Source organism: Poeciliopsis prolifica, unplaced genomic scaffold (assembly GCF_027474105.1).
Source record: "Poeciliopsis prolifica strain line A6 unplaced genomic scaffold, Auburn_PproV2 SCAFFOLD019, whole genome shotgun sequence".
NCBI classification, from domain to species: Eukaryota; Metazoa; Chordata; class Actinopteri; order Cyprinodontiformes; family Poeciliidae; genus Poeciliopsis; species Poeciliopsis prolifica.
Genome location: NW_026562394.1, coordinates 8,052,581 through 8,079,754, shown reverse-complemented (window position 1 = coordinate 8,079,754; position 27,174 = coordinate 8,052,581). Strand labels below are relative to the sequence as shown.

General features: G+C 42.5%; 2 protein-coding genes across 2 annotated transcripts in view; one reads left to right on the top strand and one right to left on the bottom strand.

The window, feature by feature from the left end:
- LOC129368439 (E3 ubiquitin-protein ligase RNF43) overlaps window positions 1-18,874 on the top strand; it is a 94,488-nt gene extending 75,614 nt beyond the window's left edge. Inside the window, exons 3-9 of the mRNA XM_055043407.1 lie at window positions 10,573-10,647; window positions 10,724-10,855; window positions 10,938-11,039; window positions 11,143-11,313; window positions 12,164-12,266; window positions 12,784-14,280; window positions 15,308-18,874. Of these exons, the coding sequence (XP_054899382.1) occupies window positions 10,573-10,647; window positions 10,724-10,855; window positions 10,938-11,039; window positions 11,143-11,313; window positions 12,164-12,266; window positions 12,784-14,280; window positions 15,308-15,333 (2,106 nt within the window). The 3' untranslated portion in view covers window positions 15,334-18,874. The remainder of the gene's footprint in view (window positions 1-10,572; window positions 10,648-10,723; window positions 10,856-10,937; window positions 11,040-11,142; window positions 11,314-12,163; window positions 12,267-12,783; window positions 14,281-15,307) is intronic.
- A 1,010-nt stretch (window positions 18,875-19,884) lies between these two features.
- On the bottom strand, window positions 19,885-26,826 carry hpda (4-hydroxyphenylpyruvate dioxygenase a). The gene is made up of 14 exons (XM_055043413.1): window positions 26,736-26,826; window positions 26,582-26,608; window positions 26,429-26,491; window positions 26,174-26,278; window positions 26,050-26,092; window positions 25,865-25,947; window positions 23,848-23,937; window positions 23,644-23,750; window positions 22,806-22,883; window positions 22,215-22,377; window positions 21,616-21,687; window positions 21,415-21,537; window positions 21,208-21,324; window positions 19,885-20,205 (listed from the first exon to the last, which is right to left on the bottom strand). Exons 1-14 carry the CDS (start codon window positions 26,736-26,738, stop codon window positions 20,092-20,094), a joined length of 1,188 nt encoding a protein of 395 aa, XP_054899388.1. The 5' UTR covers window positions 26,739-26,826; the 3' UTR covers window positions 19,885-20,091.
- Window positions 26,827-27,174: the final 348 nt, after the last annotated feature.

Below are 27,174 nucleotides of genomic sequence, written 5' to 3'. Positions count from 1 at the left end.
TGGGGTGCTTAGTGTGGCCAAAAAAACGTTTCACGATATAAGGGTATTATAGTGGTGGATATTAATAGTTATAGATTCTTATTTTGTTGTTTTAACTATCTGAAATATTGAAAACTGGTGGCGTAACTTCTCCACGTCGTTGTCTTTCATTTTTTAACTCGTCATGAGTGAAACATAAAACTGCTGCTGTGCAACTTACTCAACAGGTTGTTGCTAGGTGACCAAAGAGCCAATGAGTTAGTTGATGCGCCAACCCTCGCTTAGCTTGCTGTGAGAGCTGAAGCCTTTCCTCTGCCTACATCCCCCAGAATGCTGTGCAGTTCTGAACTGAGTTCTCTATGTGCTGAATATCGACACCTTTCTAACATCATAGTCTAAGTCATTATTGGCCAAAGGACACATCACTCTGAACACACATTGAAACACAATGGCGGCTGCATCATGCTGTGGGGCAATTTTTTCTCAGCCTGGACAGGGACAGTTAATTGGTGGAAGAAAAGCCATTAGAGGTGGCAAAAGACATCAGAGTCCAGCAAGAAAACAACCATGAAAGTACAACTGAGTGGATTAGATCAAAACATTCCAATGAATGGCTCAGTCAAAGTCCTGACCAAAAGCCAAATGAGAATCAGTGGAAAGTTTGATCTGTTCTTCATATCATGATGATCATGAATGATGGCAAAGTGTGTTGTAACTGCACAAAATTGTGGGTTTTTTCCCCTTTTGTAATAGAAAAATGTGTAATATTTGCAACATAAAAATGCAACACTGCTTAGAGTTTCTGTTACGTAAAACAAAGATTTTCAATGCGAGAGCAATATGAATTCTTTTGCATGGAATCTTAAAATTAACATATAACTCAGTCAGTTTGGTTTAATCAGTCAAAAAGGTAAAATCTTTGTAAATCCAAGTTTTTTTTTTAGAGCACAACATAAATTAGTTGCAGCCAGTCTCTCTGCCAGGTTTGATTACATTAGTTTTCTATGTGTAAAAATAGAAATCCTGTCTTTGGTTCCCCCTACTGGAAGTGTTTTGAATGACACCTTAATTTGAACGCTTCATCAGTTCATGTTTTCATACACGTCCCAACTGTTGAGTAGCATCAGCTTCTGTATCCTGAGCTCAAACTGAAGGTCATGAACAAGCAGTTTGCTGATTTGCTTTTTCACAGTTTCTCTGAATCCAGAACCACAATTGACTAAACCCAAGAAGTGAGGCTTTGTACGCTTTGATTCTTGTGTAAAACACTTAAAATGTTATCGAATTAGGGGTTTTTTTTGTCCACAGCAGTAGAAAGCTAATGCTAATGTTTTGTGAAAACAGCTAAATCAGGACTCTAGCTCAGCTCGTTAAAGTGGTTTTCTGTTCTTTTTGACACCTCTGCCATCTGTTTAACCCTCGATTGACCGCACCTGGGAGCGGGCTCTCTGAAGGATGTGTGGGTCACATGATGAGTCTCGCGGCTCCATCATCGCTCCTGCTGCTGGCACACACTCCAAACTGATCCGTCCCACACATGCCCCTCAGGGTACGGGTGCGCGTTCGCTCGCTGCTCGGCTCTTTGATGCTGCCGTGATGTGTTTAGCAAGCGATAGCGTATCAGATGTTACTGGCTTTTTTTTCTTCTTCTTCTTCTTTTTTCCCCCCCCTCTTGTCACCTTGTGCTTTGCATTTCAAATGTGTGTAGCTGTGCCGGCTAATGGGACGCCCCTAAATGACCTCCGCTGCCGGTGCAGGTGAAGAAAGACGGTCGAGCCCTGACTCTGGATTTCATTTCATTTCTTCTTTTTTTTCTTTCTTGTTTGTGTGAGATGAACGCAAACTGAAAGTAGGAATGTGTGATTCAGAGCCCTCCCCCTTTCCAGCGTTAAAAACTTTCCCTGAGAGGCAGAATCTGCTCACCTGCCTTGACTTGCCTCTTTCCCCTTCCTCCACCCATTCCTTCCTCTTCATACACTTCACGGGCCCCTCCCCCAATTACAGTGGCCCCACATCAAAGAGCTCCTCTGAGTAATAGATACCCAGCGGGGCCACACCCTTCCCTTCCCGCCTTCAACCAGCGTAGCTGCTGCTCAGCCGGTAACGAGCGGACGGCAATCTCACAAACGTACACCGATTATTCACACGCAATTTAGACTGAAATATGCAGCCTCCAAACATCATAAACGATATTTAGAGCAAACGTCGTGTTTATTTTTTTTTGCTGTACTCTGCTGAAGGAAGAGGGGAAAAAAATGTCAGTACAGAGATGGAGAATTTCAGCTTTTGGATCTGTGGTCCTGTTCTGTCGGTGGCTCCTTACTCAGCGGCTCTTTCTCCATTCAAAACGACTTGCTTGGTCTCGTCTTCAGTGCAAGGTGCTACGAAGTGAGAGATTTGTGCAGAGTATTTACATTTAGTCCCAAAACGAATGGAATACGAAACAAACACATGGAACACGATTATCCTTAAGAGCAGTGAGATTTAGCGTCATCAGGATGAGTCACTGAAATGCAAAACTGCTGCAGGATTAATGTCCACAAATACATGCATATATATTTAAGACTAGATGCTATTAGGTGTTTGAAATATCAGATTTTTACCTCTATTACACTCTGCTTGCATTTGCCACGAAGAGTAGGAGATTTTGCATTGGATGGAAAGTCCAGAAACCGTGTTTGTCACACCAGCTTCGAGTTTTAAAGGTAATTTTCCTTTAAAACAGTAATCAGTAGTCAGAAATATTTTCTTGGTATCTGAAATGTACACCCCTTTTGAAACAATCCTGAAGAAATAAACTGGAACTGAATTTCTTATATTTTTACAACGCAGTATTGTAGCAAAGAGAAAGTCATTGAGCATAATGGGGCGGCTGCACTTCACACCTACATGCCAACTCAGATCTTTGGCCGCCTTTCTCAACCTCTTACAGGCGTAAGTCCTATGCATTGAGATGCAGCAGCCGCTCTGTAATGGTTTTAGCGAAATACATGCATGTCAGCATAAAAAACTAAAACGATCAAAGAGACCTTTTGGAAAATAACTGCATACGTGAGCTTTGACGAGGTATTTCCCCCTTCACGTTGATGTTATTACTTACAGTACCTTGCTAAAGTATTCACTCTCCTTAGCCAACAAATTAGAAAAACGCAATTAGTTGCAGTTCCATTTCCTTCTGAGGAAGGAACAGGAGCTGAGAATAAATGCATGACGCACTTTTCAGATTTTTGTCTGTAAAAAGTTTTTTAAGTGTCATTTTCCTTCCACTTCATAGTCATACGCTATTTTGCGCACACAGAATCCAAATGAGAACAAATGAAGGGTTCTCATTTGCAACTGATGTTTATTCTAGTGATTGATTATTTTAGTGAATATTCTGACGACTAATCTGGAAAAAATTTGGCACGTTCTGCAGGTTGTTCATGAAATTCATTAAAATATGGAAATAAACAAATTAATTCCTCTTTTAACATCTTTATTGCCTAAAATGGAATAACTAAATAAACTTGAACTATGTAAATATAAAAAAACACTTGAGGACTTTGGAGTAAAACATATTGACAGGCAAAAGGTGTTTTTATCTTAAATGCAAAATGTAAAAAAATATGTAAAGTTTTTACATAATTGTTGCTCTTTTCAACAAATGGCCTTTTCATTTGAGTCTCGTTTAGTAATTGCCAACTACTAAATGAATTGTCGATTATTTCAATTATAGATTAATGACAATTAATGATGATTGATACACTATTAATCCCTAGTTGTAACAAAAACGTGAAGAGGTTTTCCACTATGCTGTTTCAATTGAATATAATATAAATATATTTTTTAATCTCCTTTCAAATAGTTTTGATCAAGTAACTGATGTGTTTGTTGTTGTTTTTTACGGTTGGGCTAAAGAAGCATCGTTTTTCTCTTCAGTGTGTTAAATAAAAGCTCCGATTTGAGTCCAGCTGTTGTTACTTTGAGGTTAAACGAACCAAAAGAATAAAAGCTGAAGCAGCTCAGCCAACAGTTTACACAAGGCGCCGTATTGACTGTTCCTCGCTGGACGGGTCAACCAGCCCGTCAGAAAGTCGATACCGGTGCTTTGCTGACCTGCTGCTGTGAAAATAAGCGTTACATAAGCAGACACACAGAAATGCTGAGCACTCGGAGGTTTGTCGTGAACTCTGCATCGATTTAGAGACGGACTATTAAAACTGTCACAAAGTGCACCTGCTTTAACGCCTGCTTGCCGGCCTCTGTCATCAGCGAGGCCCCTCGGTTCCTCCTCCCCACGTTGATCCACGTGGTGCACCGACGAGCGCCTAAGTAATGACTCCAGTGTGGCCGTGTGGAGAAATGACAGAGCAGAGCGGCGGCCTCAGACCTGCAGGCCCTGAGCTCCTTACTCTGTCATTAGACACCAGAACGCTGCGGCGCCGCAGCGCTGCGTGCCTCGCTCCTCTCCCGCCCCGACTGCTCCCTTCTTCCCTTTACCTTTTTCACTCTCACTCCTTCCTGCCACACGTGTTACCCTGCAGTGTAACGTCTGATGTGGGAGTCATGATGAGGGACGTAGAACCGAAGTTTACAGAGGAACTATAAAGTTTGGGTTCTGCTCCGTTTTTATGTTATTGTTTTTCCTAGAGGCGAATGAAGTATCGGTGGGCATTTATTGTATCGTTTATCGTGAAACATGTAATTCAGTGCATTTCAATTAATGTCGACAGTTTTACCAGAAATGTTTTTGCAATTATGTCCAATGTTTGTTCAAAGAGAGCATCAAGAAACAGTCAATTTGAAAATTTGATTAAATGGAGTTACTGTGTGCAGATTAAATCTCACCTGTTTTAATTAAGTGGCGACTTAAAGAAGCCAGTTTCCAATGGGAATGTTTTTCAAGAGCAGTGTTTGTGGCACTATGAATGCTATGCCATTCAGTCACAGCCACCCAGCCACCCACTAAATAAAGAAATAATATCTTTTTATTGTCTTTTGTATCATTTTCACTCTGGACGATCATAGACAAAATATCATATCACCCACCCTTAAAATGAAGAATAATGTTTTCATTTGGTTTGCAGTGAAATCTCATTAGAGCTTGCAGGTTTGGCTGGAAATGTCTTACTTTTTCACCATTTCGGGTTGGATATTTAATTTAAATCAAATCAGTTTTTTTTATAAGAAATTTAAAGGATTACACAAAATCTGCTATTAAAAAAATCTGCAAATAGGGGCTTAAAATGTGTGTGCTTTAATTCTACATGTTGATTATGGCTGCGACTAACAATTATCTGCGTGATCGATTAACCCATCAATTATTCTGAAGACTAATCAAATAAAAAATTGGCACATTTTGGAGACTTTATTTAGACGATGTCAATACATATGAAACTGAACTGGGTGGAACTAAAACGTCCAAATGCAAAGTTTGTTTTTGTGAAGGTTTTGTTTAATTACAGCTGTTATTCTATCAGTTGTTGGCTTTTTTTTAAGTGTACAGTCCAGTTAACGATAAATCGATTGTTCAATTACTTGACGGTTATTTCAGTAATTGATTAATCAGAATTAATGCGATTAATCGCCCTGATAATACAGAGGTTCCTGCGAGGCCAATTGTTTATACACACTCTATGGCGCTAGGAGGAAAGCGTGGATAGTGTGTCTCCTTCTTTTAGTCACGATGTAATACGGACAGAGTTTGAGGTAAGAACTTCCAAGGCTCTGTCATCCGCTCCACATTAAGCCCGTGACAAACCCTGACATTTTTACCAAGCAAAGCATCTTGTCAGGCGATGGAAAACGCTCGCCTGCAATAAAGACATCAGAGCGGCGTCGTTTGTTTCTGCTCAGTCAACAACACGCGGCGATGCCAGGCCTCGGCTCACAGTGTGCCCGTTTAGGGAGGCCGCACTTTGCCGGGGGTTGTAAACAAACAGCCCCGCCAGGTCCAGGGGAAGGCCACCCACAGCTGCGGAGGGCAGATCACTGGCTCCGACTGATGTTTACGCAAGCTGCGCTGTGGTTAATACGGAGATTTAAGGGCTGGCTTGTTTGTGTGAGTCATCTGCTTCCACCGGCCCGTCTCTGCAGCAGCTCGAAGCCGCCGCGAGTCCAACGTTTCGCAAGATAAAAGGCATCAATCAGGCTTTAATTCGTCCATTTAACGCAGCCGATTAGAGTTGTTCTAAAACAGTTTCGTAGTTTGTTGTGGATTTGTTTTGGCCGGTTTTGAGTGTAAAGATGAAACGAATCAAACATTGCAATTCTGCATAGAAATTTTTTTTTTTTTTTTCAATTTTGTGTTTGCTTCTTGACTTCTCTTTACTAAGAAGACAGGACTGGAGCCTCTCTGAGAGCCATTCTTTGTTCTTGTTGTTCTGCATACATTTCAGTAGCTATCATTATTTTTACTTAATTATATACATTGATATTTATTTATCAAATAAATAAAACACAAGAACAAAAGGGCACGCAGAGCATGCACATTGCTCTTTGGTGTTTTTTATTCAAAGTGCTCTTAAGTATTTAATATCTTGGTGTTTTTTATGGGAAAGTGACTCTTTCAGATCAATTTAATTAGCAATTTTGATCATATTTCACATTTTAATGTGCCATGTAGCATAGGGTCTCGGTTTAGGTGGTCTTGACTACAACACTGCCTCAGACTTAAATCTACATGCACTACATCTTTAGTTAAAGAATATGTGTATTTTATGTTTTACTCAGAAAGTAAAAAGATGTCTGCTGGAGTGGGAATGCCCATTGACCCAAACACAATATGGCTGCCTTGCACACTGAACGGGGGCTCTTATGTAAAACGTACTTTTTTGACCTTATATGACGTTATAATGTTATTCCCTCTTCAGAAACATACCTCAAGTGTTGCTTTCATCATTTCATGCATGTATGAGATGGCAACTATTTTAGAGGTCCCTAAAATAGTACAAAGCGCCACTCTATTTCCACAAAACTCCTCCAGGCTAGTGGCAGCAGCAATTGGCAAACACCTGGTGGAACTGCACATTTTTAAGTCATGCTTCATATCAGAGCTTTTTTTTTATGTCAATTGAAAGTAACATAGTTACTTTATTGCGCTATAAAGTAGCACTTTATGCCTGGAAAGTACGAAATGCCTCCCCTTGAAGCTTAACTGCCTTGAATACAGAAACAAGCTTATTTTCACTTTTAATGCTCTTTTTCAAGTTTCCTTCATTTTCGTCTCTTTCGTTTGTTAAAGTGCTCAGAAGAAACGTTCAACAATTGCTGACACCGGCATTGACATGAAAATACCTCGATGGGAGCTTGTCTAGTCTTGACAGTACAGTAGGAAATGTAAAGCTGAGAAGTTGATTGTGATTCCTCGAAGCAGATTCGGCATCAGAATCACTGCATATGGAGCTGCCTCTGTTTTATAACATCAAATATATTTTTTTTCTTCACATGCCTCGTTCTGCCTTCCTGGTGCCAAATGATTGGCTCCGAACGGGGTTTGCCGCTGGGTTTCCTCAGATGTTTGCGACACCACCACCTCAGCTGAACTCATTTCTCTCTCGCAGAAGTTACAGCTGCTCTCCTCTCCCGCCCTGCCCTCCCTCCGCTCCCCCGCCTCATGTTTTCCCTGCCCCTCCATCAAAAACATCGCATTAAAATAGGAAGCAGGCCGCTGCGGCTTGCTTGTTGTTTGTTAGTTTTTTCGCTGATGACGTCTTTGCTGTGTTGCTCCGTAAAACCGCAGTCATTTCCGACGCTGCAGTCGCTCCTGCTCGCATTGCCAAACAGTGTGTAATCATATGTGTCAGGTTGCTCCTCATGAGGATAAGTGTTTACTCAACCGCAGCCATGTCTGCTTCAGCTCCGGACCCGGTGGCAGGACCCGGACATGTCGAAACACCCGTGTTGATAGCCCTCTTAACGGTCTTGTTAGCGTTGGACGTCCATTTTCTCTGCACCATTAAAGTTTAAATATATCTCCTTTTAATCATGTAATGAGATCTCTCTGCCTGTTTCCGGATCTGCGGCTCTGGGGAACCACATGGCTTGGCAACCACAATCTGGAACCACTACTACTAATGCCGAGATATAAAAAGACCACAGCGGTCGTTTAGGAAGTGTGTGATGATATATTTTTGAGCTGTTTGTATGTGCGCGTTGGACTTTTGAACCCCAGGTAAAGCAAATTCCCACATGTCAAACAGCAGCTTTGAAGAAAAAAAATCCTTTTATGTGGCCGCACCTCATTTAGGCCTCAGCATGCACTAAGATTACTATTCTGATGAAACAGGGGAGAGGCTGTTGCAACAGAGGGCTAGCAAGCCACTTGACCTCGTTTTGACATGAAAAGCTTGGTCAATACTTTGAATGCCGCCGGCGTCTCCCGAGGGCCGGGTTTGACCGGGGCCATGAGGTGTTTCGACTCGCGTCTCGTCCTCGTCAAGCGTTGGCAGATGTCAGACACTGAAGAGCATGTGATGAGACATTGATGAAACGGTTCCCGTTTGCTTTCGCGCAGACTTCTGCCAAAAGCTGTCCTGGGCCTCAGCGTCAAAAAAACATCCTTCAGAAGCGGCGCGCTGATGCTGCCTGACAGCAGATCTTAGAGACTTGCAGTTTTTTATTATTGTTTTTCTCAAAGAAACATCTTGAAATCTCCATTTGCTCACTTCTGGATCCAAGTGTTTTCTTGATGTGGACATTTCTGGGAAACGTTTCCATTAAAGGTTAAAGGTTACTTCACCTTGTAGAGGTAGAGAAAGGCAGTCAGTGTCTTCAGACATGTTCAGAAACATTTAACTTTTTAACACTTAGGTATTTTTGAGTGTGTTGCCATGTAGGAAAGCAGAACAATTTGGGAAATGGATCGAAAAGCATGTATGGTTTTCAAAGTGGCAAACTGAATGATATTTCATCTTATTAAGCAAATAAATTTTGGAGTATATCTCCACCAGCTTTGATTATTTGCAAAATACTGCATACTTTGTGGTTCAGGTCTAATCTATGCAGTATGATTATAGGGGTGCATCGGTCTTTCAAAAACCTGACTTTGCAATTTTGATTTTGAGCAATATTATTATTATTTTTGTCTGAAAAGTTACTAAATATGGCAATGAATAACTTGTGATTGTTGTTAACTGCTCGGTTGCAGATGTGAGCAAGTCTGTCAGTCAAATAAGATCAGAATTGGCTCATTTCCAATCTCCCAAACTTAAAAAAAATAAATAAATTGGTGCCAATTTATTTTCTGGCTGATTTATCGGTGAACTTCAAGCAATGTTTTGGTGTCTTTGTTAGGGGGAAGAAAAAAAGACATGCCCATAGTACGAAGCAACTATCAACATGTTTCAGAGTCGGGATGATGCTTCAGGGTGCAGAGGAACTAAAATTGCAAACTGGTGGACTCATAATTTAGCTATTAGTTCTGAATTAATTGCACTAGATTTTATTTAATGGCAACAACGGAAAAAATTTAAAGCACACCACACTTTCTTTTAAGAAAAACTGTTGTGTCGATCAGATCGCCTGGAGTGATGATAAACACATGGCAGTTTGTGCAACATGAAATCAGTTAAGCTGTATGAACGCACTGCAGCTGCAACCTTTACATCCCAAAATGCCCCGAGATTTCAACTCTTCGCTGCTTTTATTTCAAATATTTTTTGGGGACCCAGTTTGCTTTTAGAAGAGCAAACCGTGCAAACCTGCCCTAATGGGACTGTTATCGCGTTGAAAATCACACGCTGGGACAAATTTAAAAAACAGTGAGGTGGAGGAGCAGATTTGTAGAGCCTCTTTTGAATGCTAAATTGTCCTTATTTGCATGCTGGGCTGATATTGGACACATCATGTCCGGCTTTTGTTTTCACGCCATAAAATGATCCGCTCTCGATTTCAGTCTGTAAAAGATCTTAAGAAGATAGTTAGGCCATTATTGTTCTTTTGAGTCTGTGTTGGGCCAGGGAAGGGACTTGGGTCGGTTTGTCCTGTCAGATCCAATGGGACTGTTATCGCGTTGACATGACTGCCACCTAGTGAGGATTTGGCACAGATGCATCTGTTTGCTTTGCAGGTCAACCTGTGGAAAGCAAGATGTTACTTAGGCTAGTAGAGAAACAGGGTAGGGCTGCAACTAACAATTATTTTAGTAATTAATTAATCAGATTAATAGATTACTAAAATCAATTAATCTATCGATTATTCTAACAACTAAGCTATAAATCAGATTTTAAAAATGACACATTTGACACATTTTTCCTATTGCTACTTATATTTTATTATATTAGAAATTAGAAAATAAATATTTTACTGACTAAAATGCAATTCCTTTGGTAAATCTGAACCAGGTGAAGCTGAAGAGACACCGCTTGAGGAGTTTTGACTCAAATCTATTTACAAATGCAAAATGAATGTTTTATTTTTAACAGTTTTAGCTTAATTCGTGATAATAATGTCTTGGTTTGTTCAGAAAATTGCCTTCTTCTTATACTAGTTAACGATTAACAGATTACTAAATTAGTTGTAGCGATTAATCTGTCTATGATTAATTGTTTCAGCCTTAGAACAGTTGATGTGCATGTATTGAAACGTGACACTGACCGTACGTCTCTCCCTCAGGCTCGCATAGCGTTGGACAGGGGCGCCCAAGCTGTTATCTTCGACGTCAGCGACGTTGCCATCGCAGATGCCGAGGTCAATCTGCTGAAGTAGTAGTTGTACTTTTCATGCTCTTCATTTAACTGACCAATGCACAAATTCCCGCCCACAGCTGAAGAACACGGACTCCCTGCCCCATCCAGTGGTGCTGATTAAGGGAGTGGATGCTAAGAAGCTGATGAATCTGGTCAACCACAATGAGGAGGCCACAGTTGTTATTGAGGCCAAGGTGGAGCCCAAATGGGTAAGCAGGACGTCTTCTGATGTCCAAAAGAAAATAAATTCTGTGGGTCTGGTTAACACGCGTCCCTCCTTTTGCTCTCCAGCCGCATTATGATGTGAGCATCCTGCTTACCATCGTCCTGGTTATCCTCACCATCATTCTGATCTTTGCTTTCCGCTACAAGTGCAAGTCCAACAGAACTTGGGTGAGTGAGTGAGTGGCAGCCGCTGCTCTTCGGGGCGATGAAATTCCTCAAGAGAAGTTGTTGATGTTCTTTTTCTGACCGTCTTCGTCTGCTGTGCGCCCAGGACTCCGTCCATCAGCAGACAGTGCAGGCCATCAGTCGGCTGGAGACCAGAATCTACCGCTCCCAGAGCTGCTCCGGCTCACAGCGCCACCATGGGGCCTGGGGCTCGGCCAGCAGCTCTAACTCGAGCCCCGTCTGCGCCATCTGCCTGGAGGAGTTTCAGGACGGCCAGGTAGGGAGAAAGAGAGCCTGCCAAATGCTTTGTGGTTGTTCAATACCTTTTTGACGCATCAAAACCACAAACGTCAAGATATTGAAATTTTATCTCATAGAAGCATAAAATTGCTAAGTGGAAGAGAAAAATAATAGGAAGTGTATACACTTAGCGCAACTGCAACCCAACCAAGACACTGCCATCTATATAAATTTGGAGGAGCTGCAGAGATTTGCAGCTCAGGTGGGAGACTTTGATCCCCTACTGAAAGTTGTGACTCTAGAAACTTTTACATAGAGGGTGAAGCATGTGAAAATCCCCCATGTATATAAATAAAACAACAAAATGTCCACAAAAAAAAACCTATTCATTTATTGTCTCACTGTCTCTTGCAAGTAAACAGACTTGTTTTAGGTACAAATGTCCATTTTTGTTCAGTTATTTTGTAATTTTGTTACAAAATAACTTTTATTTTTATTTATAATATTTTCTGAATCATTTTAATTTGAAGGCTGTAAGACGATTCCTGACAAAAAAAAAAAAACAGTTTAGGTTAAAAATTGCAATTTTGAGTCCTAAAATTTGAAGGGGTGTGGTGGCAAGGCTCCTCTTGCCCCCCATGAAGGTCCACCCCTGCCAATCAGCCATTTTTGTAAAAATTGCAAGAAGATCTTTTTTTTTTCATCAGGGTTCAGGAATCCTTAGTTTTTCTTTCAGTCATTCACTTCTTTCTCTGTCTTAATCATATAAAGACTTGATAAAATACAACAAAGACAATATGAGGGGAATGAATATATTTGCTGTTTGTTTGCTGTTCCTAGTGGGTAATTGACCAACAAATCTGTCTCTTGTCTTTCTACTTTGCCAGAATCTGAGGATCATCTCTTGCGCTCATGAGTTCCACAGAGACTGTGTGGATCCCTGGCTGATGCAGCACCGCACCTGTCCTCTCTGCATGCACAACATCATGGGTCAGGACACAGATTTGTTGCTCACCTGTCATCGTGGAAAAATAGTATATAATGATAAGATCATTTGGATTGCTGTTTTCACCTGTTGGTTTGTACTATAAAGTACCTATTTTTTATTTAGTTCAACCAATTCTGATTATTTTTTTCTTTAAAATCGCTGTATTTTCGCATTTTCCCATTCAAATGCTTGGAAGCCAGCAAGGCAGCAGCAAGTTGAGCCTGGGATTGATCAACCTCTCGCTGACTGCCATTATACGGGAGCATGTTCCTCCTGTTTGTACGTCGCCAATAAAATAGTTACAAAACATTTAATACATGAATTGATTTTCCATAATTTAGCTTAAGTATATAATGTACAGTGTTTTTGTCACCAACTGTGTGTGTTGGTGACACTGATTAAAATTCAGGGGTTTTTTTGTACGAAACCCAGGAAACAAATTTGGAATTTTAAAATTATTTATTTCTACTTTGTCTGAAGAGCTTTCCTCTCTCTTCTCTTGCTGTCTGTCGTCCTCAGGAACGGAGCGTCAGCCTCAGAGAAACAGAAACCAGCAGAGTTCGGAGCAGAGCCAGAGCTTCCTGCACCCGCAGCAGTACAGCAACCCTCACAGCCACCCGTTCCCCCAGCACGCCATCCCCTTCTCCATGAGGCCCCACTACCCCCGCGGGCCTTCTGGACCCTACCCCAACCTGGGCCACTACAGCGGCTCGTCTCCTATGGACGCTCAGACCCTCCATTTCCTCAGCAGTCGGCAGCTAGGCGCCAGCTGCGGGTTCCACCTCCCAGTGGACGTTCCGGGGCGACCCCACAGGCTCGGAGCCGGCTGCCGGACCTCCGCCCATCACTACGCGTCGCGGCGCTCCTGCCACACCTACCGCTCCTCCTGTCAGGCCCAGCGGAACGCATCCGGCTCCAGGCTGCAGCACGGCTCCTCGGTAGCGGCGCAGAGCCGGGGGGTGGCGGGCAATGGCCGGCAGGACGATGGGAGTTGCTCTGGAGGCAGCTACCACACGGAGCGCAGCGGGTACCTGGCGGACGGGCCGGCCAGTGACTCCAGCTCGGGACCCTGGCACGGCTCCTCCAGTGACTCTGTCCTCAACTGCACGGACGTGTCCCTGCAGGGCGTTTATGGCAGCTGGTCCACATTCCGCAGCTCTCTGAGCAGCGACTATGATCCGTTCGGGTACTTCGGGGCAGGTCCGGCAGCCGGAGTGGGGAGTGGGCACGCCCCACGCAGGAACAGTCTGGAGGCCGCGGCTCAGAACCGGCCCAAGTCTCTGGATTCTGTTGTGAACAAAGCAGGCTGCCTGGAGGAGCAGCCGCAGACTGTTTTCAGCCACATCCACTACCACCGGCACAGACATCACCACTACGAGGAGGGGGAGCACGGCCAGGGGCCGAGCAGGGGCTCAGATGAGGAGCAGGGGGCCGCCCCCTCCGTTCCGGGTCAGGACAAAGACTCCCCGGCGTGCCCCCCAAAACACAGCCCCTGCCACTGCCCAAAGCCAGAGCCCACCGATCGACCCAGCCCAGGGACAGAGCGGCAGGAGCTCGACCAAACGGGACCGCCGGTCATTGTTCCCCCGATCCCCCTGCAGCTGCAGTCCCGCTGCTGCCACCAGGGCCACGGACACCCCCCCGCCCCTCGAGTGGGGGGCTGTCTACTTGATGGACCCTCCGTTCACTTTCACCAGAGCCTGGACCTCCAGGACGACCGCAGCATCCACATTCATTACGGCCAGAGCCCGGCCTACTGCTGCCCGCCGCCAGAGCTGCACCCGGCCCTGCTCCCCGTGCCCCTCATCTTGGACTCGGCGGGGATAGAGGAGTGGCCGTGCTGCGGGGGGGCTCACGTTGTGTGGCAGAGACAGGTGCAGCAGGCTCACTCAGAGCCTCAGCTTATGGGGCCCGGGACCTCAATGGACAGGCCCCCCTGCAGGTTCCACCAGGGGTCCTCTGCTGAGCGCAACACGGACATTTGTTTATACTGCCAATCTATAAAACATAATCAGGGTAAGGATCCTTTTTATGTACTTAAAACTGCTACCCTGCATGAAGTTTACTCTGTCACTTCAGATATAATGTCACCTGGAGAACATTTATGGTCAGATTTGATATTTTGCTAATTAATTATATCATTTATATGAAATCTGCCGTCCTGTAGTGAATGTGGAAATGACCTCACATATCAAAACACTGGAGACTGCACCACCGCTTCTCTGTTTGTAATTATCATCCCGTTTCATTCAGCAGACCGATAACGATGTGTTAAAAATGACTAATTTTGGCCGATATTGATGTTATTGCCAAAATATCTTGCATAAAATAGCTACATAAAACCTCTTTATGAAATCCAGGAAATTTTGCAACAATTACACACTCAAAATATTCAATCAACCTCAAAATATTAAGTCCACAATTTTCAAGACCCTGTACTGCTTCACGCACTGCTTACTGTAGAAAAAGCACAGCATAACTAGTCAGCGCCACCTAGCGCATCTCAAACTCTTATCAATTCGTTTCCTCCCTTCAATACTTTTTTTTTTTGCCTTTAAATGTCCCCAAAAGCCAATGATAGACATTTTGGTGGATGAAACAAAACCTAAAATACTCAACTGAAGGGAAATGTTTCCTCCTTCATTTGGCTCAGGCACAGAGGAAAGAAATTTGATGCTATGGCTGATGGACAAAGATTCAAAAAGATCTGTACTCACAGAGGACACAAAAAAAGAAAGCATTTTCCTACCAGATGAAGTTTATGTTCACAAACAACACCCCCCAGTTCCCATAATAATCTACTTTGAAGTTTTGCTTCTGGTCAGCTCCATGCAAGCTCAGAGGTGCAATTAGCTGTGGTTTCTTCTCTTTGCACTTTTAAAAAACTTTGACAGTTCCTCTTGTGGAAATCCACGTTCAACCATTTCGCAGCTGTCTCGTTGTAGTCGATGCATGCGCTTTTCGCTGTTTTCAATCCTACTCTTGTCCATTTTTTTGTTGTTGATGTTTTTATCATATTAATCATATTCGATTGTGTCCACAGGATCAGAAGAGGAGTCTGGGGTGTGAGAAACTGTCTCGTCCCCACTGCTGCCCAGGAGCCAGAACGGAAAAAGTCCTTACAAAAATCCCACCAGTCACGCCTTCACTCAAGCAAAAGTCCCAGCTGCCTTAGGAGAATTCCCATCCTCAGATAGTGAAATGATCTTCATTTTGTTAAAAAAAATAAAAAAACTAGAATATTTGATATAATATATATACTTAATGATTTGAATGTGCGAAGATAGGATAGGGTGTTGCAGGGGAAACGACTCTCCTGGTCAGACGCAGGAGGATTGTTCACATGGTCGCAGTTTCCCAAGCTCCTCAGCAACCGCCACCCAACGAATGGTCCTGCTTTGGGCGTCGAGCCCGCATGAAGTGAGACTTCGTCTCTGCATCACGTCCTCTTTATTTTTATTTTTTTAATACAAAGTAACTTGATTTCTCGTAGAGGTACTTCCCTTTCTCTGCCTTCCTTCGCTGAGTCCGCTCTCAGCTGAGAAATGCTTTTCTCTCCAGCCTACCTCAGCTCAGATTTTCTTAACACGCCTCACACAAAGAGAGAGAGAGGGGAGTGGGGGGATGGAGGGGAGGTTTTTAAAGGTACTGCTGTAGTGTTTTGTTTTAAATTCCTATGTAGCTTCCACAAACTCAACAGGTAGTAGTTCCCTCTCTCGGCAGTCCGGATTGTTCAAACGGAGAGAGGAAGTTTTTCGATGCTCAGCCCCCCTCAAAACGACGAGCATCCTCTGAGGTCGCTCAGCCTCGTTTTCATTGTTTCAGTAATGGCAGCTGTTTCTTTTCTTTTTTTCTTTTGTTCTTCTCTTTTCTGTTTTTGATGTTGTTTGCAAGGTTTTTAGTTCTTCAAAACCAGCCGGTTTGACTGAATTATGTGATGGTCATTACAAGCTATTATCATGTCTTTTTTTTTTTTTTTTGTCATTTCTCTTGCTAGTGGTTGTTTCAGTGCTGGTGAGCCCCTCAGACGGAGGCTTCGTCAGGAGGATGGCGATCACATCTTTGGTTTTATTTTTAACTCACCTTGACGTCATGCTGTTTGCTGCGAAGGTTACGCTTTCCCCTCGTCTTCCACAACCTGTGAAACAAAACGTAATTGCTTTGTAGCACAACTGGAGTAAAGTCATGTAACAGTACCTTGCAAAATGTTCGCCTGGTGGAATCTGTTCACTTTTCACGTGGTGCAACCTCAAACTTCAGTGGATTTTATTGGGTGAGGGGAAAAGAGCACGTGTTCGGCCTTGTTCTCTCTAACTGTGTTTCCGTTGACCATATAATGGCAAAATTTGGCATTTCTAAGACAAATTTGCTTAATGGAAACACGGCAATTTCGAAAAAACATTTTGCTGCTAGGATGAGGAGGTTTTTGGCCGTATCGAAATTGGTTTATTTCGCAATGGAAACATTGTGGTTTTGACACGTAAAAAAAAAAAAAAAAAAACATCGACATATCACACAGTGTCGCACAATCAGAAACTGGATCAATATCCGGTCGTTGATCAGATAATGCAAACATTAAGAAGATGACGAGAGGAGTTAGCAGCAGGAGGACGCGGCATGTTTTCTATTGACTCATCACGTGAGCAGAATTCTTCATCTGTGATTTTAATTCCCTTTCTTATTTCATAGAAACACAGCAATCACAAACGTATCTATTTTTCGACATTAGCAGAATATCGACAAATTTGACTTTGTAATGGAAACGCAGAAATCTGGTGCTAATAACTGGCTTCCAAAGTCGGCTAGTAAAATTCTGATTCAAAAATCATATATCATCCATTGAGGCATTCATGGATGAGTGGCCAGAAGGCCATCAGAAGTCCTGCCGTTTAGGGAACAAACATGTGAGCGAAAATGCACACATAGGACGAAAATTGGAACACAGTGGTGGCAGCGTCATGCTGCGGCAGCATTTTGTTTTTGATGGGAAAAATTTCAAACTTCAGTTGACTAAATGTGATTGGCATATACAATAAAAGACTCAAAGCTGTTGCCTCAGAGCTTAGAGGAGCTGAATATTAAATGCATGCCACACCATTAAGATCTCCGTTTGTAAAAAGATAAAAGAATGGAAAAAAAAGTTGAAATACACTGAAGTTTGCTGTAATGTGGGGATGAGTACTTCTGCACGGTACTGTACTTTAATCAGTTAGTCTGATTCTGTGCTGTGGCACCACTTCTACTAGAGCTTGATGTCGGTACAGGAGGAAACGCTTGGCATTTGAAAAGAAAATGCACCTTGAACTCGGCAACACTTTCAATTCAAGAAATATGAACTGTCAACGTGTTGTTGTTTTTTTTGTTTCTGTAAGTGTAAAACCGCTTTAAACAATTGCAATTGAGGTAGTTGTTACCACTTACTCCGATTTTTTGACCAGTGGAGGGGGGGAGGGAGTGCGTTGCTAAAATACTAAACCGTAAAGGAGAAAGTTGGTCTCGCTTCAACATTTGAATCTGGACTTTCTACTTAACTCCAGCAGAAATAAGCTGAGATCAAACCAATAATAAAGGCTTAGTGAGTGTACTTTTACTTTTATAATGAAAAGTAAAAGTGTTTTTACTTTTATTTACTTTTTTGTAACTTTTGGGCAGACCAGCTGCGGCTGAATAAGAACTTGTGGAAACTGCAGCACTTACAAAAACCCTCACGTGTGCCTTGTTGAGTCAGACTAAAATCAGGAAGCTCCCGACGACGACAACAGCTCTTACCTGCCTAACCAAAGAGGCAAAAAAAAAAATTTTTTTAATCTTGAACTCAGTGAACCCTGCTGATATGCGTAGTGCCTTCTCGTTTCCTCGCCCTTCCTTTGCGTTTCTTCGAGCGCCCGACGAGAGCACATGTTCAGATAGACGTGGTAATAATTTTGGGCAATCATGCAGAATCTATCACCTCTAGTCCTTACAAATACCTCACTTTGAATGTGCCTTTAGCTTAATGTATGGGAGGGGGTGACGTTTGCTTTTTTTTTTTTAATGTTCCCAAACAGTCCCACGGACTGACATGGAAATGACTGAATTGTAATAAGCACTTTGGCCTTAAGATTTTATACCGAAATGAGTTTAAATTCCTAGTATTAGTGCAAGCCAGCCCACAACCATCAGCATGTGAAGAGTAGCATTTACCACAGAACATCTGGCACGATTTCATCCTCGTTCAAGATTTTTCTCTTTGTGTTGTTAATGTGTTTTTGTTTTGTATTTGTTTTTTTTTTGTTGCAAGAATTAGGAGCTGAAACTGCCTTTTGTAATAGTCAAGAGAAAAAGAAAGAAAAAGCGGTCCCTCTAGAACGTTAAGGGATAATGTCAGTATATTTTGGATACTTTGTGTACAAAAGAGAACAACAAAACCCAGAAACAAGATAGTGTTGTATTTTATATATATAATAGAACATTTCAATATAGTGACATGTCACTAATATATTTATTTACTAATATATTTATCCATTTTTGTCCAGGTTTGAAAAGATTTCTGTATAGAGTGAATGTTTCTGTATAGAAACTGACTGGTGCCATCGCAAATATATCAACCTGTCTTCATTCCAATTATATGCAAATAAATTATTTTGAAATACAAAACAATTGAGTTTTGATTTTGTTTATTTTGCTACAGAACCATGGGAGTATTTTTTAGTCGTCTAAACTTTCTAAACCTTCGACCCTTTTAACTCTTTCGGTTTCACTTTTCTACTGGTCTCCGGTTCGTCCAAACTCTTTCTGTTTCACTGGAAATGTCCCAATAGGGATGGGACATATGGCCTTCCAACATGTACTGATTGCATAAAGTTCAATATTAAGTTACAATAATGATAATCTAATTTATCACTACATAGCACACAACGCCTGCATTTATTCTTAGCTTAAATATTGACATATTCAGTTGCTCTGGAGAAAGAAAGTGCAGTTAGTTTCTGGGGTACTTAAACATCACTATGTAGAGTTTATTGTTTTCATCATAAATCTAAATTCTTATTACAACAAAAATTTCACAACATTCATCATGACCTCACTAATAAATCTTTATCTCACAGACATTTTCAACCTGCTGCAGATCAGTGTCGTCTGCAAACATCCTAACTTTCTGTCGACGCGTTACCCAAGATTTTCTTTCCCCACCGCTGCCCTCGCCCTGTACACATCTTGCATCCACTTTATCCTTCTGCAGTTCTGCACATCCGTCTCGCTCGAAAAGATGGCGTCCACTTACCTGTCCTGTCTGCTGTGTTCACTGGTCTTCACGGCGATATTTATTCAAACATGTTCGCTAAGAACGTCAGCATAGCTAGCCGTCTGAAAACAGTGAAAAAAACGGATAACCATGCCCTGTTCACAGCTATATTGAAATTACCACCATTTGAGTATCACATTTAGTCATTGTACTTTGACTGTTTATTAGGAAGTTTTCTTTTTAAGCGAAGTAGCTGCTGGCTTTGGCTACGTGTTTAGCATAAAAACAGGATGCTAGCCTCCGTCTTCTTCCTTGGGGGGGCTGGGAGGGTAAAAACACCCGGGTGTCTTCCAATACGTATCATTTCACTTTCCTAAACACACATACACAATAGATATAAACAAGACGTTCTTTATTTAGCCAAACACAATTCCTAACATATTGAAGCAGAGTGGGCTAATGCTTGTGGCCCTCGTCACATGAAGATTTTCAACACTCTCGAATGCGTTGGACGTGCTGCAGCTGTGGTGAGTGTTTTCTCGCATCCCGGTCGTTCAGCCTGCAGCCTCGCCGCTCAGAGTGAGTCTCGGTCTGGTCGGAGATCAGCGAAAGGCTTTGGCCCTCCCTTCAGGTGTAACCACAGTCAGGTTGCCCCGGGCGTCTTGGTCCTTCTCGATGGCCTCAAAGAGAGACTTGAAGTTCCCCGCACCGAAGCCCTGAAGACATGAAGAAACACCGGTGCAGATAAGTCACTCTGAACTTCCCAAATTAGTGGTGGAAATATTTTCCCAAATAATCAGAAGATCAAGTGTTGCTGGTTCGTCTGAGGGAGTCTTTGGTGTGGTTCCATATCCAGTTACGCACATCTTTCATCCTTTCCATCCACATCTGCACACCCTAGAGAGTGACAAGACGCGCCTGTTCTGACAGGCAGGATTGGGTGCTGGGTGTCATAAATGAAACGCCACAGGGTGAAAGCCAAAGGAAAGATCTCCTCCCCCCCCTCCTGCTCTCTTTGCTGTGTAGATGTGAGCTTTTTAATCTGGATTCATCTGTGAAAGATTTACAGAGCTTTTACAAGTGGGCTGGTCTGATGCAGTTCTCACTGGGTGGGAGCTGCAAACAGGTGTTCAGGCATTTTTCTGTCTTTCAGGAGGGGAAAATGACCACAGGCCTGCGAATCCAATCTGTTTAGGGTGACTAACTTACCCACACGTACACAAAGCACAATTTTAACTACAGTCATTTCATTAACTATTGCTAATTGTTCCGAATGTTGTGAAAGTGCTTCATCTTGTATTTCGATGATATAATCTCGCAGTAATGAATGTAGAAAAATGTTTCACGTGAATACATTTCTCACATGCAGGGCCGGACTGGGCTTGAACCAAGCACTGTTGCCTTGCAGGTTCTGGGTTCAATTCCCGGCCCAGGGCCTTTCTGCACAGAGTTTGCATGCATGGGTTCTCTCCAGGTTCTCCGGCTTCCTCCCACAGTCCGAAAACATAACTGTCAGGTTAGTTGGTCTCTCTAAATTCTCCCTCGGTGTATGTGTGTGGTTGTTTGTTTCCCTGTGACAGACTGGCGACCTGTCCAGGGTGACCCTGCTTCTCGCCCGGAGAAGCACCCCTCAACCCCACTAGAGATAAGGTAAACAAAATGGATGGATGGATGGATGGATGGATGGAAATAAAATGGTTACCTCACTGGTAACTTACAAAGTGATTGTTCCTCTGTATGACCTCCAGGAAAAGCGTCGGTCTGTCTTGCACGGGCTTGGTGAAGATTTGAAGAAGGTAACCCTTATCATCAAAATCAACCAAGATTTTCAACTTCTGCGTAGGAAACACACGTCACTGATGAATGATCAACCAAAAACAACACAGCCCTGTTGAAGAGCAGAGTTAAAGACAACACATCCTCACCTGTAAATGGTCGAGGTCCTCCTTCACCTGGATTTTGGCCGACTGGAGTTTCTCCCGCAGTGAATCGTAGTACATGTCAGGAGCTGAGAGGAACTCCACTCCTCGTTCCCGCAGGTTTTCAATCTGTTGGAGACAAAAATGCAATGGAAAAGCTGCGTCGGGAATGTCCCTGCTGAGCCTTCCTGTCAGTCGGTCACTCACAGATTTAATGATGTTCGACGTGTTGAGGGCGATGTGCTGAACGCCCGGTCCCCCGTTATAGTCCACATATTCCTGTGGACAGAGATGCTGGACGTCGGTGCGTTGCAAAAGACTGTGCATCTGTTTAGCTTGTCCATATTTTGATGAGTTTATGTGGACCCTGATCACAAATCTATAGTGGAGCAAATCTAATCTGTTAATGTGTTTGTTTGTTTTTTGTTTTTACAGAAATAATTCCCATGACTTAAAAAAAAATGCCCCAGTGGCTCAAAACAAAAAAAATAGTTCTCGTTTATTAACCATGATTTCTGCATTTATCTTATTTTTGCAATAAATAGAACATCCAACAGATTTTACTCAAGAGCAGAGTTGGGCGCTTTGCTAGATTAAGACAGCGAGAGAAATGTTTTAAAATTTGTTATTGAGCTGTAAAATAAATTTATTTCAAAAGTTTCCCTTTGTGGCCCTCTAAGTGCTTTCTATTTATAATTTTGGGCCACATGAGAAAATATTCGGACACCCCCTATACAGAGCGAACAGTTCTAACTTTGACAATCCTTCGTTTGGAACAAGGAAGGCCGAGAAACAATAAGCCGCACCTGGATCTGTGACTTCTTTTTGCCCATGGCGGGTTCATTGATGGGCATCTTAATGGTCTCCTCATAGTTTGTCACCACGATGGACCTCAGCGCACTGTACTGTGTGTGAATCTGCTTGTCGTCTATCGACCAGAACCGATGGAACATCAGACACTTCTGGTACCTGGGACATGAGGAAGAGTCTGAGTTCTTAGACCAACCGAACCACAAACACACACACAACCTCCATGAGTCATGTTGAAGAATGTAAAATTTTCATGTGTTTTGCATGCCAACCAAATAAGCATTTTTTTTTGGTCCAAATTCATGTCAAATTCTGTGAACAAGACAACTTTCTAATTAACCAATGCCTGTATTATCTATTATTTGGACGTGCCACTGGTGAGAAACATCAACAAAGTGATGAAAACGCACAAAGAAATCATTTCTACTGAACAAAATGTGGACTTTTGAGTTTGTGAAACAGCAGTTGTTTTTTGGGGTTTTTTTTTTTTTGCTTTTGTGTCCAAACATGTCACTCAAACACAAGTGCAATGTTTACTTTGTCCCTTTTTACCCCCGAGTGACTCCTCGACCTGTGGCGAAACTTACCAGTCGGAAATTGGCACCATTTGGTCGTCTGGCTGGTTTCCCACAATGTGATCGATGAAGTTCAAACCTGTTGGTGGACTACGGAGAAAAGGAGTGAACGGAAACGATTATGGATGGACTCCCGGAAAATTCCAGTGATTGAAAAAGAATGATATTTCTGTCTTGTCAGATCCTACCTGGGAATTTAGGACATTTTGTAATCAAAAAACACCAAAAGAGGGAAAAAGGGGGCATAATTAGGAAGTTAGACACAGCACCGCAATGTCAATTGGACGACATCAGCATAGATAAAGTATAAAACAGTTTAATATATAAGAGTTTTCAGCGATTCTGTATGTCAGTATACTCTACCACAGCAGACTTTCGAATGTGCTTCTGGAGCAGCAAGTACAGAAATTGTACTTCAACCCTCAGGCCTAAATTAGGTGAATTGTATTCATATTTTGGGATTTTGTTGATCAATACAAACAATACTCAAATCTTTTTGAAAATTACAAAGTTCTAGCCAAATTTCTTTGGGAACAACATAGAGATATTGGCTGGGGGATATTTTACACTTGCCATGCATCAATTCATGCCTGGTGACATAAAGGATTGCCTATTAATGTTCTGTAATTTGCATCAGTAAAATATTTTTTCCTTAGTGAAACAGGCTCCTGCCCAGACATACTTGTAAATCCGGCTCTGTAAACCCAATATATTATTGTTGACAGCATATTTATTATGTCCAGATGTACATATATGCAAAGCAGAGTAGAAGTATATTCTAGAGTCCGAACAGAACAATTTTGCTACAGTTTTATGATATTTTTTTCTTTTTGCTGCAGTGAGGACTCACAGTTTGGCCAGCAGAGGGTCCCTAAACAGAGGCTCTTTGTAGCGCGGCAGGAACAGGCCTTTGTAGGGCTCCAGGTACTCGATGAGCGTGTGGGTTGTATCGCCATACTGCGGACAAAACGTTTCGCACAACACCCTCATTCAGTCCCAGACTCCTCGGTGTGTTCTACATGAGGCTTACGTGTGTGAGTCATCTTTTATGTACCGTCTGAATCACAGCATATTTGACCTTGCCGTTGCCGTCCTGCTCCACCCACGGCTCCCTGACGACCGCAGCTCCTCGCTCCCGGGCTGTCTGTCAGCGAGGAATGACGTAGGACGGGGTTTTGGAAAAACAGGAGCACACAACGGTGACTGAGTGATCAACTAGGGGGGGGAGTAGTATTCGTACACCATTTCACATTTGTTTATGTCACAAATAGAAACTGATATGACAAATATGGAAGGTGTGGTGTGAATTTGATTCTGCCGCTTTACACTCGTACCCTTCAAAAGTTGAACTAACCGCTTTCTGAAGGCTCCACCTGCTTGACGTTTAATCTCAGAACTGATCCAGATGTTCTACGAAGTCAACTATCAATCTTGTCCTTTGTGGCACATAAGCAAGAAGGCAGCCATTGTGGAAAAAAAGCCGTAAGAATTTTCTTTTACAGTCTGGCATTTGGGAGAAGGTGGTGCTCTGGTCAGGTCAGAACAAAATTGAACTTTTTTTTTTTTTAGTATTTTTTGCTATCATGCAAAGTACTGTGTGGTGGAAAAATAACACTCTGTATGACTATGGTGAAACGTGGTGGTGGCAGCATCATGATGTGGGGATGTAAAAACACATGACATGTGTTTTCCTATACACTGTATATATACATATACAGTGTTTTGGTGTATCTAAGCCCTGTGAAGCGGTTTATGAACGCCCTCCAGTGGCTAAATAACAAATCGCCCGTCTGTAGACAGAAACATTTCGCTAGACTGGTGTCTGCATTGATTCAGCAGGGATTCTGTGACCTTGCGGTGACCTGACAGCCAACAGAGTCAGCTTATCTCAACCTCTCGACTGACCTTGACTGCGAAAAAAAAAAAGTTCAGGCGGACGTCGCAGCTGTAGAACGTATTACAAGGCTGCCATGTTTGCGATTGTTTCAACATGCACACAAGAGCAAAGCATCAGATAAACATGAAAGCAGTTCACTGAAGCAGGTGAACCTGCGGGTTCTGGAGGTCAAACATGTAATTGAATGTGCAGCTGTATTTTAAAAATGTCTAACTAGGAAATCCAGTGGAATTTCTTCTAGTTTGACGTACTAAAGGAATTCACAATCTTTGAAAGTTTTTGTATAGTGTTATATTAGTCACAAACTTTGGCGTAGGTTTATGTGAAAGACCAACACAAACAGTGTGGGGATATCTCCGTCGGAGTTTCTGTCTGTTCTTTCTCTACAAGCTGAGCTAATTTTCAAGTTTTGCAACAGAATCTCGGTTCGCGTCTCAACTTTGACTGGGCTATTCTAACACATAAATGTATCATTGGATAGTAGCTTTTAAAGTTGTTCTGCTGGATGGCGTGTGTCCAACCCTGTCTCAAGTCTTCTGCAGCTTCTAAGCTGTTTTCTTTTGTGATTATTTTGTATTTAGTTCAATCAATCTCCCCGCAAAAAAAAGGTTGGTTTTGATTTTGTCTTCCTCAAGGTGTTTGTGATCTTGTTGCTCATCCAACAGAAAGTCTTAAGTCTCTCTGAAGGTCAGGTTTGTAGAAAACATAAATAGTTGTCAACAGATACATCCATCTGAACTGTGGATCTGAGCTCCTCCAGACGCACCATGCTTACGGATATTGCTCTACTTGCCCAGCCTTTCGGTTGAGGTGGACGACCATGACCTGGTAGGTTTGACAGCAGTGCAATGCCATTTCCCCACATCTAATAGTTGGATCTTAGATGATCGAAGCTTAGGGAAATGTTTCACAAAGTAGCTCTGCTGTCAATGTCTCCACAACGTTCTCCCTGACTTGTCTGCTGTATTCCTTGGTCTTCATGATGCTGCTTGTCCTCTGACGTCCTCTGACAAACCTCTGAAGTCTTTACAGAAAATTTCTGAGACTTAATTACATATGTGCATCTTTATACCTCTTCAATACTAATCCACTTCACCTTCGTGCACTGTCTTATGCTGATCAAGTACAAAACGTTTGGGGTGTTTCCAATCTGTGTTGTCCTCTGTCAGGTTACCTTGATCAAGAAGTCGCAGTCCTCCACTTGGAATGCTATGTCCTTTACTCCATCTCCATGTTTGATCAAGTGTTCCCCCATCTCTGAAAGATGACACAGGCATGATTGAAAAGCCGACACACAGCTAATCACATTCGCAGCCTGTCGTCTTTCAGTGTCTAATGTGTCCTGGGGATCAAACTCACCTTCATTTCCTGGGTTTAGTGGAGATTGGAAAACAAAGATTATCTGTAAAGAGATGAGAGGATGTTGTACTTAAGCAGAAGGTGGAAACATTTTGAATTCAGACGCATGATTTAAACTCCATACTTTGTTCTGCTTAATGACATGTGACACGACTTCTCGGCTGCCGGTCTCCAAACCCTGGTAGGCCAGAGGCTCAAAGCCCATCTTGTCACAGTAGAATGAGGCTGCCTGGAATGTGATCAGATTCTTGTTACTCTGAACATTATTTACAGACACCTGAGGCAAGGGTTCATCCTTTTAGTGACTGTAGATAGGTGATGCACTGCATGCTAAATCACAACGAGTATCTTGTATGTGAAGGCCAGTTTGGGTACTAACCTGCTTGGCATTGCCAACCCAGAAGGTGATATGATGAAATCTGACAAATCGCCCCCTCAAGGGCTGCAAAGTAGAAGACAGACAAATTAACTTTAGGAGCTTTTAATGATTGCCAAGCAACACAAAATCTACCTCAGATCATTTAAACCTTACCTTCTCCCCTTTATCTGTGTAGGTTGTCTAAAAATGAAAAAAAGAAGCAAATCATTTGAGCTTAATTCTCAAGATCTCGTACTTGTAGTAGTGCATCAAATAGAGGGTATTCCCTCAAAAAGTCTTTGTTCGTGTTGTTATTGCAGGGACTTACCATGGTGTGACTGCAGGATCTCAGTTCAGTCAAGAGGGAAATCAGAAATCAGTGTCTAGTCTGGCAGCCTTCAGATAAGTACTGACCTGATGACCAGCTATGATTGGTCCTGTAGGATCTACACCCACCTGTCCGCCTCTTCGTTTCTTGATGCAACTCCTTTAAAACACTCAGCACCGCAGTTGACCAGGTTGTTTCTCGTCTGAAAATGTGTGACAAAGAGGCGTCACCAGGACGAAACATGTATACATTACCTAGAGCAAACACGGATGGTAAATCTGACACACTGAGCTTATTAGCTCAGAGGATTTACTGATTTAGAAGAGCCGGGAGGCTTTTAAATGCAACCATAGTAAAAGTAAACGAAAACACTAGTGAAAACAAAGCATTATACATTTATAAAGTTGAGGGTAAATAAGAGTTTTTCCTATACCTTTGC